Source organism: Drosophila subobscura, chromosome E, assembly GCF_008121235.1.
Source record: "Drosophila subobscura isolate 14011-0131.10 chromosome E, UCBerk_Dsub_1.0, whole genome shotgun sequence".
NCBI classification, from domain to species: Eukaryota; Metazoa; Arthropoda; class Insecta; order Diptera; family Drosophilidae; genus Drosophila; species Drosophila subobscura.
Genome location: NC_048531.1, coordinates 11,856,879 through 11,868,715, shown reverse-complemented (window position 1 = coordinate 11,868,715; position 11,837 = coordinate 11,856,879). Strand labels below are relative to the sequence as shown.

Genomic DNA, 11,837 nt, shown 5'->3' with positions numbered 1-11,837 from the left:
TTAATATACCCGGTACTCGAAGAGTAAATAGGGTATATTGTATTTGTGCGGATAACGGTTGTATGTAACGCACAGAAGGAAATTGAAGCGTAAGAAGCGTCTCACACGTCCCTTCTCGTTATCTTTCCGCTTATGCATTTCTATTCGAATCTAAGGTACTTAATCTAACATCTCCTTATGCTATAATACTAAACACTGTCTTATCCCGACACCTGCTGCATCAGGTAGAGATTGGCGTAGATGCGATTCAGAGCCATCAGCTCATCGTGCGTGCCATGCTCGACGACCACGCCCCGCTTGAGGACGCATATCAAATCCGCGTTCCGCACCGTGGTCAGACGGTGGGCAATCGTGAGGCAGGTGCGTCCGGAACGAGCCTCGTCCAGCGCCTGCTGCACCACCTTCTCGCTCTGCAGATCCAGCGCAGAGGTGGCCTCGTCGAGTATCAGGATCTTTGGATTCCTCACCAGAGCCCGTGCAATGGCGATGCGCTGCTTCTGGCCACCAGACAGCTGGGACGACTTGCCCAGCCGCGTCTCGTAACCCTGCGGCAGGGAGCTGACGAAGTTATGAATGTTGGACTTCTTGGCAGCCTCGATGATCTCCTGCATGGAGACCTCGTCCCGGAAGTTATTCCCGTAGGCAATGTTCTCGGCAATTGTGCGGTCGAAGAGCACTGGCTCCTGCGAGACGAGGCCCAGCTTGGAGCGCAGCGTGTCCAGCGGGAAATCGGTGCTCGGCACTCCACTGAGATTCACCGATCCGGAGACGGGGTCATAGTAGCGGAGCAGCAGCTGCACGCAGGTGGACTTGCCGGACCCGGAAGGGCCCACAAGCGCCACAGTCGTCGACTTCTTGATGGTGAGATTCAGGCTCTGCAGGATGGGAGTGCCCTTCCTGGTCGGATACTCGAAGCCCACGTTCTCGTACACAATGTCTCCCTCGGATTTCTGCAAGAACCACAAAGCAAGATGTTAAAACCCATGACAATGGGACTTGCAAGGAGGCAAGGACTCACCTCCACTGTGTTGTAGGGATTCTCTGGCGGATTGGGCTGTGTGGAATTGCTCTTGAAGAGCTCCATGAGTCGGCCAGCGGAGAGGATGGCGTCGTTCACGTTCGGCGCATAGGCCAACGCCTGACCCAGCATCCAAGAACCGAAGATCAGAGCTTCAGCCACCTTGATAATGTCCTCATAGTTGATTGCCTCATCGGCCACGAGCAGCCCTCCGTAGTACATGGAGATGCCGTAGGCCAGGAAGGGAGCCGCCTGACCCAGCGCAAAGACCACTCCGCGGAAGCGAACCTTGCGACGACAGGCGACATCCACGTTGTCGATCTGTTGGACGTAGGTTTGCAGAATGCGACGCTCCAGGTTGAGTCCGTTGACAGTCCGAATGTTGGTTATCGCCTCCACAGCCACCTGGGAGGCCTCCTCGACGGCCGCCTTGGCCGACTGGGCGCTCTTCATGATGAAGCGACCCTCCAGGTACACCGACAGACAGACCAGCGGCAGGGTGACCAGCGTGAGCAGCGTCTGCTGCCAGGAGTAGACGAAGCCAATGACCATGCCGATGACCAAAGTGGAAACGGCTTGCAGCATGACGCCAACGCGAGCACCAGTGGCCTGTGAGGATAGAGGATTGGGAGGATTGGGAGGATTAGCTGGATGTCAGCCAGTCGCTCGACTAGAGCTAACTTACCCCCTGCACGTTGGAGCAGTCGCTGGCCAGGCGGGAGCACAGAGCACCCACCGAGTTCCGCTCATTGTCAAAGTAGGCAATGTCCTGGCCCACAATCGTGCCAAAGGCTCTGTTACGCAGCCTCGTGGTCATCTTCACGCCAGCCGTGGTGAACATGTACGTCTGCAGCATCGTTCCCAGTCCGGCCAGCACGCCGATGCCGATGAAGATGCAAGCGATATTGATGACCTCGGCACGCACCACGTCATCGTCTCCGTTGGAGAGCACGCCGAAGAAGTCGCCGAAGAAGAGGCCCCACAGCGGGAAGGTGGCGCCATGCAAAACCGAGGCAATGCATCCGACCACAATGTAGCGCCACTCGGGGGCATTCAGTCTCATCAGCTGCGTGAGGGAGAACTTGGGAGGCGCTGGCTTCTGTTTCTTGCTGCGACGCTGCGAGCGACCTGCAAAAGGAGGAGTAATCGGATATCCTGTGGGTTATCCTGTGGGCTTCAGCACAACTTGTTCCTGCTACTTACGCTTACGACGGGTGCTGGCGCGGCTGAATGCACTCTCCCTGCTGCTGCCCGCTTCCAGTCCTGGCTCATCATCTTCGGTTTCATCGTCCTCGTCCTCATCCTCCTCATCGGAGAGGTTCTGTGCCTTCTGTAGCGCTCTGTCCCCGCCTGTCTCCTCCTCCTCGGTGGTCTCCTTGCGTCGCGTAATGTTCACCAGTTCGCAGTACAAGCCGCGTAGCTGCATCAGCTCGTCGTGGGTGCCCTGCTCGGCCACCACTCCGTTCTTGACGAACACAATCTTGTCGGCATTCGTGATGGTCGAGAGGCGATGGGCCACCACCAGAGTGGTGGGTCCTTGGCTGGCCAGCTCGAGGGCGCTCTGCACCCGCTTCTCGGATGTGGGATCCAGAGCGGAGGTTGCCTCATCCAGCAGCAGGATCTGTGGCTTCCGCACCAGTGCCCTGGCAATGGCGATGCGCTGCTTCTGCCCGCCCGAGATCTGGGCGCCCTTCTCGCCCACATGGGTGTCGTAGCCCTTGGGCAGTTTGCTGATGAAGTCGTGACAATTGGCGGCACGTGCCGCACGCTCGATGTCCGCCTGCGTGGCTTCTGGGTGGGAGTAGCGAATGTTCTCTCCGATGGTGGTGGCAAAGAGAACCGGTTCCTGGCCCACGATGCCGATCTGCGAGCGCAGCCAGCCAACATTCAGCGAGCGCAGATCCCGTCCATCCAGTTTGACGCTCCCCTGCTCGGGGTCGTAGAACCGCTGCATCAGCTGGATCATTGTGCTCTTGCCGCAGCCCGAGGCTCCGACGAAGGCCACCGTCTGGCCCGGCTCCACGTCCACGGTCAGCCCCTTGAGGATCTGGACGTCTGGTCGGGCGGGATAGCGGAAGTGAATGTTCTCGAAGCGAATGCGTCCCGTGATGCTCTCTGGCTTGGCTCCCCCCTCGACCATGGGGTCGATCTGGGACTGCCGGTCGATGATTCTGAAGAGGTTCTGTCCAGCGGCCGTGGCCACTGCCATCGAGTCGACGTGCGGCGATGCAAAGCCGAGGTTCTGCGCTCCCATAATGACGGCAAACAAGACGATGACAAGGACAGCCGGCGTGTACTGGCGGTCCTCGAGGTTGCGATCCTCCAGTATGAGCTTCGACCCGTACCAGATGGCCAGCGCCATGCAAAGGTAGATGATCAGCCAGGTGGCAGCACTGCCCAGGCCCGTGTAGAGCCCCTTCTTGCGTCCGGTGGCCTCGGCCGGGAGCAGCAGCTTCCCGAAGCGCTCCTTCTCCTTCGTTTGCCCGCTGAAGGCGAACACGGTGCGGATACCGCTGAATACCTCCTCGGCCACATTGCTAGCGTTGGAGTAGGCCTTCAGCTCTTTGTCGGCGAGGGATCCTTGCAGCTTTCCCACCACCGTTGTGGCAATGATGATCAAAGGGCAGCAGCCGACAATCACCAGGGTTAGGCCCCAGCCATAGAGGAACGATGCCACAATGCCTACGACGAATGTCATGAACAGAAAGGTGACTATCACCACCTTCTCGCCGATTCCCTCCTTCAGCTTGTCCAGATCCTCGGTCATCTTGCTGGCGAAGTTGGTGCCAGAGGTGGTGTCGTACCACGTAATGTCCTGCCGCAGCATGGCCTCCAGGAACACCTTGCGGATGCGACCGATCTGCTTTAGCGCCACTCGGTTGGCAATGTCAACGGCCAGTGTGATGAGCACAAACATGGCCACAGATCCCACAAGACTGCCCACACCAAAGGCTATCGAGTCCTCGATGATGGCCTGCTGATTCTCTTCCTTGCTGGCGTTCGACCTGCAATGGATTTCAGTTATATTAGGAATGCTCCTGCGGGGTGGGCTCCGGACTTACAGTCGCTTTCCGCCGCCAAACATGGCCAGCGCGAAAGTGGGGGAGGAAGTGCCCACTCTCACTGTGCGATCGACCAGCAGGGACGTGAACTCTCCGTAGATAATCATGAAGAAGGGAATGAATGCCGATGCCACGGCGGCCATCACAATGCTGAACCCAATCCACGCTCGCTCGAAGCTCGTGGAGTATCTAAACTGCAGATCGATGAGCGAGAACAAAGCTCAACGAAATAAGAACGATTCCACATACAGACTGAGCAGCGGGGACTCACCATATCCAGGTAGCTGTATTTAGTTTCTGTCTTTGCCTGGGCAGCTCCCTCCTGTGAGAGGAAATCGCCCACTTGCGGCAGCTGCGAGTCCTCCTTTTTTGTTTCTTTGAGATCCATTTTGTTGATTTTTCACACAATTCCAACTGAAAGCTATAAACAAGACGTTTGGTTTGTGGTTAAACAAAGCTAACAAGCACTTCATTTTGTTATAAATGATCATTATTATTCGGAGGTTTAAACAATAGAACCATGAGCTATCGCTCAGTTCGTTCAGTGACCCCAGAATCATCTCGAGCTGATTGCCAAAAGAGCAATAAATGCCACTGTAAAGTACTAATCTTGATGTCTAACCAATTTAAGGTTTATTGCAACAATTATATGGCACTGGCTAGCCATTGTAAAAATGATATTCGGCTTGGTCAGTCAGTATTTTATTTTATTAAGGAAATGTCATGCCTCAACCACTTTAATTACTCCTGCACTCCTGACACTTTCGTTTGATTTATTATACATTAAGTAAAGGAATTTAGTAGATTTATTTCTTTAGTTTCATCATTTTAAGGCGTAGAAGCACTTGGTTTGGATTTGTAATTATTCACTTACGTATCTATTATTTTATTTATTCAAATTGAATATGCATTTTAGTTAAATATATTTATAGTACATATGCACATATAATTGTGTGCGAAACGCGAGCTCAGCTCGAGCCCACAAAGTGCAAGGGCTGATTACAAAGTAAAAACTATATTCTCAAGTCAATTTAAAGGAAATTAGTTTGATTGCGCAAATAAAAAATGCATCCATATATTAATAAATTAACAACAATTGGAAAGTGGGGATATTTTCTCGTTCATTACGATTCTCAATTGACAATTGTCGATCACCGCGCACTTGTTCACACTCTCCTCTACAGACCACAGTCTAGCGTCTACAATCTAGACTCCAGGCAGGTATTTGAGCTTCACAGATTGTACACACACTCCGCAGAGATTTCGTTCCCTAATTTTGGACACTTACGCAGCACGTGCCGATTTTTCGGACGGCAATCAACGACGACAACGGACTGATAGGACGCGACGGAACGTTGCGATTCTGTATGGTGTGGCTGAGGGCCAGGCTATTTTGTCTATCACTTGGTCAAGTGCAAGTGCGAGAGCAAGAGCAAGGCAGGAGGCTGGCGTCTGTAGCCAGCGAGAGCGCGATTTGAACTGGACGACTCTCCAGTCAATTGGTTGCGACGACAGCTCGGTTTCACATCTCTCGGCTCGACAGCGGCGACCGCAATAAACACGATCGTATAATTTAATCGGTGCTCCCCCTGGCAACCGACGGACGTCGGACGCGCTCCAATTGGGGGAGCAATACTCATTCCTTGTACTGTCCTGACTGGTAAACAATGTCAGGCCAAACAGAAAGTTCGACAAGTGATTATAGCCCCCATGCAGATACGTTCCATAGATTAGATATACACGGATAGACGACTCTGCTCGGCTCGGCTCAGTTCGGCTCGGTTTGGCTTGGTTCGGCTCGTTCAGTGCCTACTAATCGGAGGCATAACCTGTTTTTCTGTATCTGTTTAACCACTCTAAACCAGCTTCGCTTGCAGTCTGCAGAGGAGGAGGCTGGGCTGGACTGGGCTGCGCTGCGCTGGGCTGGGAGCAAGTGGCTCTTCCAATTCCAATTCCAGTTCCAATTCCAATTCCATTTGCGTGCATGGATTTCCCCTCTGGTTGCCGTTTAAGCAGAACTCTCAAGATCGGGGGACTAACCGAGACGAATCTGTATCGCGTGCGAAAACCGTGATTCATCCGCTTCCCAGGTGTTCTGTGGAATACCTGCGGATGCGTACAGGCGGCATTCTCACGTGTGCCAGCGACTTCCCCCTAACAAATGCTCGCGTTTGAAAGTTCCGATGGCAATCAGTTGTTGATTTTGTGTGATTATTTCACCATTCCTGCCAACAACTCCGTTGAACAACCGAACAACTGATGTTTTTCGAAAATTTTCCAACAAGAATCATCCAGAAATAAAACGGAATCTAATCTGTAAATGTAAGAACTGTTTATTATGCCATTAAACTATAATAAACAATTATACGTTTATGCCAATTGTTTATTCAATTCAGAGATGTGCGAGTATTTTTTGCGTGCAAGATAAGCCACATTGTCGCCATTTAGACAAGACGAATCGGATAGATAATTGCCACAACAAGGTCCAGTCTGGCCTCTAGTTTCGTGGTGAAATAATCGGATTTCTTTTTATTACCTTTGTGCCAGGTTATGGTTGTGGTCATTGTTCTGACTTAACGAACTTCCGATTCGAAGCATGTACATGTTTTTTTGTTTGTTTTAGATATTGGACAAAGAGCCGCATGTGTAGATACGAGGAGGAAAGCGTGTCTGTATTTGCCTTTACTTGGATTACTTGGCTGGCTTTTTATTTGCTCTTTTATTGTACACTTCAAGATGCTCTGTTGGAGATATTATTCTTGCACCAGCATACATATATAGGCTGCGACCCCTATATTCTTAATTAGTATTCCACGATCCGTTCACACTTAAATGTATGTATATGTGTATATTCTTCTCGCGAGATTTGAAACTGTTTCCCACTCCCGAAAATGTAATCAACTCCAGGCGTTAATATTCAAAGAGGTCATGCGGATGAGAAACTTACAGCTCCATCACACTGCACTGCACAAATCATGCCAAATACTTGTTCTATTCACTAGAGTCGAATGCGATTCCACAGAAGAAGACAAGTTGATGAGCTTTCAGAAGCTTTCACAGCATCACCAAGAGAGATCTTTTCTGCCCAGCTGACCACTAGGAAATTCCAATTATTCGTAGTTTTCCCAATGAAAATATCTACTATGTATGTACATGGTATATGAGCATTAATTTTCCCATTTTTTTAAGTGGAAGTACAAAAAACAAAACAAAACAAAGCATGGCATGACGCACATTAAATGTCTCTGGCCCCACGCTCTGTCTCTTTTTCGTTCCATGCATCTCTTCGACCTGTGACGTTGTTAAATAAAAACCCCCAATTCGTTTAAAGAAACCTTTGTTGTTGATAACAAGTATTTTGGCATGATCATAAGCTGCATTTCGGAAGAGTTACGAGAATATTTTATTGAAGTTCTTCCCCGAGCTGTTAAAATGTGGCTGCTGCTCCATTCTCGAGTTTCAACAAATGCCATTTCGACTTCATTAACATTTATAGTTGCCATTTTATCTAGAGTCTGTTGCTGTTTTAATGTTTTGTTTCGCACTCGTCTATTGTTTTCTTGCTTCAAAGCCTCATTCGAATAATTTCACGATTTATAATTACGCGCCAACAACCGCGAAACTTAAAAAATGTTGCTCAGAAAGCTAGCGGTGATACATTTTTAAGTGCTTTATTTTTTTAATTATCGATATATTTTGCGGACTGTATTTTGAACGGCACTTGTCTGAATTTGCCATATAAACGATTGCTTTTTCGAGTTGTTTAATGTGTTAAATTGTTGTTATATTTTATGAACGAATGGTGAATCTTATTTGATTGTATCTTTTTCTATCCTTTTTTCTCCATTCACTCAGAGGGCGACTGCCGCAACCAGGCCACGAAAACAGCAAATATGAAATTAATCTACGTGAAATATTGAAGCATTAATAATTAATATCAATGAATGTAAAGGTGCAGCTATTATTTAAGTAGATAAAGTAATCAATACATGCATATGTATACGAGTATGTACGTATATTTGTGATTTCAGCCATAATTTGTGATACAAACAAATATGTATTGGCCATTCTTTGCTTTTAGCGGCAAAAAAATAAATGCATGTGCCCCTTAAGCAATTATCGAGCTGAGATTACATAGAAGCAGAAGTCAAACGAAATGCAGTTGCAGGATTTTACGATCATAGAGGCTAAATGAGGACTCCATACACACAGACAGGTGTCACCTGATTCGCGACTTCTGAACAAAATGAAGTAAAAGAGCAGCAAAAATACGGTTCCATCGTTGATTAACTCAAAGGGTGAGTAAATATAATTAGTGCAGGCAGCATAATACACATAATTCTGGTAAATATATATAATAATTAAGGAAGCCACAATGCAGGCAAATATATTGGATCCTTTTGGGATAATGAGGTAGCTGCACTCGTTTCGGTAGTTTCGGGTTTGGTCTTGGACACTCAGTAGACCAGGAGCATGGCCTGCTGGCTATGATAGAGGTCACTGCGGACCAGAACCTCGTAGCTGCTGATGCGGATCTCCTGGCCGCCGAAAGGGATCTGCAGGCAGCGGTTGGACTGTTGCAGCACACCGGGCGTCAGACTGCCACAGTAGTGGGCGCGTCCAATGTAGAGTGGCTCGCCACCGGGTGCCCGTCCCGCCATCACGGCACCGGGGGCAATGCTGCCCTCATGGGCGCGCACCCAGTGGTACTTTCCCTGGCCGAGCAGCACCTGGTATGTGGGCTCCACGATCTCGCGTCCACCGTGAGCAATGTACGCGCATCCCTGGCTGGGAATCGCCTTGCCCGGCACGTGGACACCCGCATAGTAGGCGCGGCAGACGAGCAGCTGCGCCATGTTGCTGTCGTGTCCACCGATGACGGCATCCGCAGAGTAGAAGTAGCCCGGTCCAGCGGTCACCCAGACGTCATAGTTGCTCTCGTAGCCGTAGGACGTGGAGGAGGACACTTCATACGCCGGAGGCGCGTACTCCGCCGGGGTGAAGGATGTGCCGGCAGCTCCGTAGGAGCCCATTGGCGGCCTGTACATCTCCGCCGGTGTGAACGATGGTGCGACGGCAATTGCGGCTGGAGCTACTTCAGCGGGGTAAAACGAGGGGGTTGGTGGTGCTGGTGGTGCTGGTGGTGGTGGTGGCTGTGGGCGGACAGGTGGCATCACGAAAACGCCGCCCGGCGGCGGTGCATGTGGGGGGGGAGGCATCACAAAGATTCCACCCACCGGCGGCGGCGGCAGAGGATCGGGAGTGGGTGTGTAGGCTGGCGGCCTGTCGGACATTGGGAACGGCATTGCGGCCAGATGAGGATACGGATACTTCTCTAGTGCCTTCTCGGCCACTGGTGGCGCGGGAGCGGGCGGAGACGGTGGCGGCGGCGGTGTTAGCGGACACTTCTCCAGCTCCTCCGGCGGCGGCGGCGGGGGCAACTGCCAGCCGGGCACAACCCTCCTCTCCTCCACAAGGATCTCGTACGAGTCCAGCCGTCGCTCGGCTCCGCGAAAGGCGATAAACAGAGCCCGATGGACGGAGGATATTTTGCCGATGATCAGGTGGCCCTCGTAGTGGCCTCTGCCAATGTACACGGGCTGGTCCAGCGAGCTGCGTCCGCACAGGACGGCCGTCTCGGGTATGACGTGGTCATAGCACTTGACCCAGACCAGGTTCTGGCCACACAGCATCTCGAAGATGTCCTTGGGCAGCGCTTCACCGCGATTGGAGATGAAGCCGATCTGCTTGGACGGCACCACCTTGCAGACCATCATGTCGCCCTCGTGCTCGGCCCGTCCAACGTAGATCATTGCGCCATCCTCGTCGTTGCCGCCCACCACAGCTTCCTCAGGAATGGAGGAGTAGGCCGAGGACTGCACCCATTTGTAGGCTGAAACAGAGGAGAGTATGGCGTGGTTAGTTCTAGTAAAGATTAGTAGAGGAGGAACCACTCAAGTTGGAGTAAAGACTAGTTTTTCTTTGGCTTGGTAAAGGTTGGATTTTATTGGGTTCGATTTTACACGGTTTACACGTTGATCATGATACTAAATGCAGAGTGTGGCTCAGGGATCAGGCATTTTGCGTTCACTGCCTGCAGAGCACTTCGTACGAGTCGAGACGGATCTCCCGGCCACCGTAGGGAATGTAGAGGCAGCGCTGGCGCGACGAGATCAGCCCCGGTGTCAGACTGCCCTGATGGTGTCCGCGTCCGAAGTAGATGGGATCCCCGTTGCGGGCGCGACCCGTGGACACCGCATTGGGCGGAATGCCGTGATGGTGGACATGGGCCCAGACGTAGCCGTAGCCGGTGAGCACCTCGTACGTGGGCTTCTGGAATTCGTAGCCGCCGTAGCAGACGTAGGCGCAGCCCTTGCTGGGAATCACCTTGGCCGGCAGCATCTCGCCCTCGTGCATGGCCCGTCCGGCGTAAATGGGGGTCCGATCCGAGTCGTGGCCAGCGACAACGGCACCGGGCGGAGTGTAGGCTGGCGAGGCCGGGACCCAAACGTCCTGCTGCTGATAGATGAGCACTTCATAGGTGTTGATGCGCACCTCCTGTCCGCCGAAGGGGATGTAGAGGCAGCCGTGCGAGGGATGCACCTTTCCGACGCTCAAGCTGCCGGCATGGTGGCCCCGACCCACGTAGAGCGGCTCCCCGGTGCGTGTGCTGCCGCTGCGCACAGCATTGGGTGGCACACCGCCGCTGCAGCTGGGCACCCAGGCGAATCCCTGTCCCACCAGCACCTCGTAGTGCGTCTTCGAGTGCTCCGCCCCGCCGTAGGCGACGTAGGCACAGCCCTTGCTGGGAATCACCTTGGCGGGCAGGTTCTCGCCCTCGTGGAAGGAGCGGCCCACATAGATGGGACTGCGGTCCGAGTCGTGGCCACCGATGACAGCATAGGGGGGCAGTGCGGCGTATGGAGTCGAGTGCACCCAGGTGTGTTCTGCAAGGAGAGGACCAGAGGAGCCGATAAGCATTGACTGCGCGATAAGATAACACTCGGTTCTTTTTTTCTTTTCTGTCATTTCTTTTGTTCCTATACGGAGGTGCACGACTGGGTTGGGATTGGGTTGGGTTGGTTGATGGATTGATGGGAAGTTTCTAGACTTGAATTAGACTCTCTGGGCTGACGCGCACTCGTCCTACCAATGCTCACAACTGCTCCTGGCTGCACGGCGCCTGGAAGAGTGCAAAGAAAAGCGGAAAAGGAGAACCAAAGAGGAGAGAAATGTACTCAAGTCAGACACAGATCTGCGGGGATTGTGATGTGAGGGCGAATTCCCGACTTGGATCCGAACATTCAACCGATTTGATTGTGCAACTTCCCATGCAGCTTACCCATTTTGATATTCTGTGGAAATTCCTTTATTTAAATCAAATATTCTGTACGATATCGAATATTCCCTTGCCCGCTTTGATCGAAGTGACTTCACGGTTTGAGGTTGGTTTTTTCACTGATAGATTGGTCAGCAGCGGCGCGTCGTTAAAACTGTGCCCCAGCCAAGTCGATTCATCGGGCGTTTTCTTATCAGCGAGCTTTCATGTGCAAATACCCACAAGGGGTGGGTATCGTTGGACTGAGAGGGAGATGGCCTTATGCGAGTGTGCGCAGAGTGCGACAATAGCACTACTAACATTGTTATTGAAATTGAGACCTTGATTCCTACGCCTCGATATCTCTGTTTTGCTGTTCCAGAGAATGTACGTGGAAAAGCTCTTGTATCTGCGAATGAGTCATATGTGCCGTCCCAGT

General features: G+C 51.9%; 3 protein-coding genes across 4 annotated transcripts; all 3 read right to left on the bottom strand.

Annotated features, from left to right (window-relative positions):
* Positions 1–130: 130 nt before the first annotated feature.
* On the bottom strand, positions 131–4,501 carry LOC117890687 (multidrug resistance protein homolog 49). Its single transcript, XM_034795674.1, has 6 exons — positions 4,352–4,501; positions 4,081–4,274; positions 2,222–4,023; positions 1,704–2,146; positions 1,019–1,627; positions 131–950 (listed from the first exon to the last, which is right to left on the bottom strand). Exons 1-6 carry the CDS (start codon positions 4,466–4,468, stop codon positions 201–203), a joined length of 3,915 nt encoding a protein of 1,304 aa, XP_034651565.1. The 5' UTR covers positions 4,469–4,501; the 3' UTR covers positions 131–200.
* A 3,908-nt stretch (positions 4,502–8,409) lies between these two features.
* Positions 8,410–11,560, bottom strand: LOC117890939 (cell wall adhesin EAP1). Its single transcript, XM_034796073.1, has 2 exons — positions 11,423–11,560; positions 8,410–9,973 (listed from the first exon to the last, which is right to left on the bottom strand). Exons 1-2 carry the CDS (start codon positions 11,424–11,426, stop codon positions 8,538–8,540), a joined length of 1,440 nt encoding a protein of 479 aa, XP_034651964.1. The 5' UTR covers positions 11,427–11,560; the 3' UTR covers positions 8,410–8,537.
* On the bottom strand, positions 10,084–11,561 carry LOC117890940. 2 transcript variants are annotated; one of them, XM_034796074.1, is made up of 3 exons: positions 11,423–11,528; positions 11,231–11,263; positions 10,084–11,027 (listed from the first exon to the last, which is right to left on the bottom strand). In XM_034796074.1, exons 1-3 carry the CDS (start codon positions 11,424–11,426, stop codon positions 10,168–10,170), a joined length of 897 nt encoding a protein of 298 aa, XP_034651965.1. In that variant the 5' UTR covers positions 11,427–11,528; the 3' UTR covers positions 10,084–10,167. The 2 variants fall into 2 exon arrangements, with proteins under 2 accessions (XP_034651965.1, XP_034651966.1); XM_034796075.1 differs by lacking the exon at positions 11,231–11,263 and having other exon boundaries at positions 10,085–11,027; positions 11,423–11,561.
* Between the last annotated feature and the right edge of the window lie 276 nt (positions 11,562–11,837).

Bases quoted from the DNA above. Each gene is read 5' to 3' on its own strand.
- LOC117890687 (XM_034795674.1), bottom strand. From the start codon at position 4,468: ATGGATCTCAAAGAAACAAAAAAGGAGGACTCGCAGCTGCCGCAAGTG. The intron at 4,024-4,080 runs GTAAGTCCGGAG...AATCCATTGCAG, and splicing joins TTTGGCGGCGGAAAGCGACT to GTCGAACGCCAGCAAGGAAG. The intron at 1,628-1,703 runs GTAAGTTAGCTC...CTATCCTCACAG, and splicing joins ACTGCTCCAACGTGCAGGGG to GCCACTGGTGCTCGCGTTGG.
- LOC117890940 (XM_034796074.1), bottom strand. The intron at 11,028-11,230 runs GTAGGACGAGTG...CTCTCCTTGCAG, and splicing joins AGGAGCAGTTGTGAGCATTG to AACACACCTGGGTGCACTCG.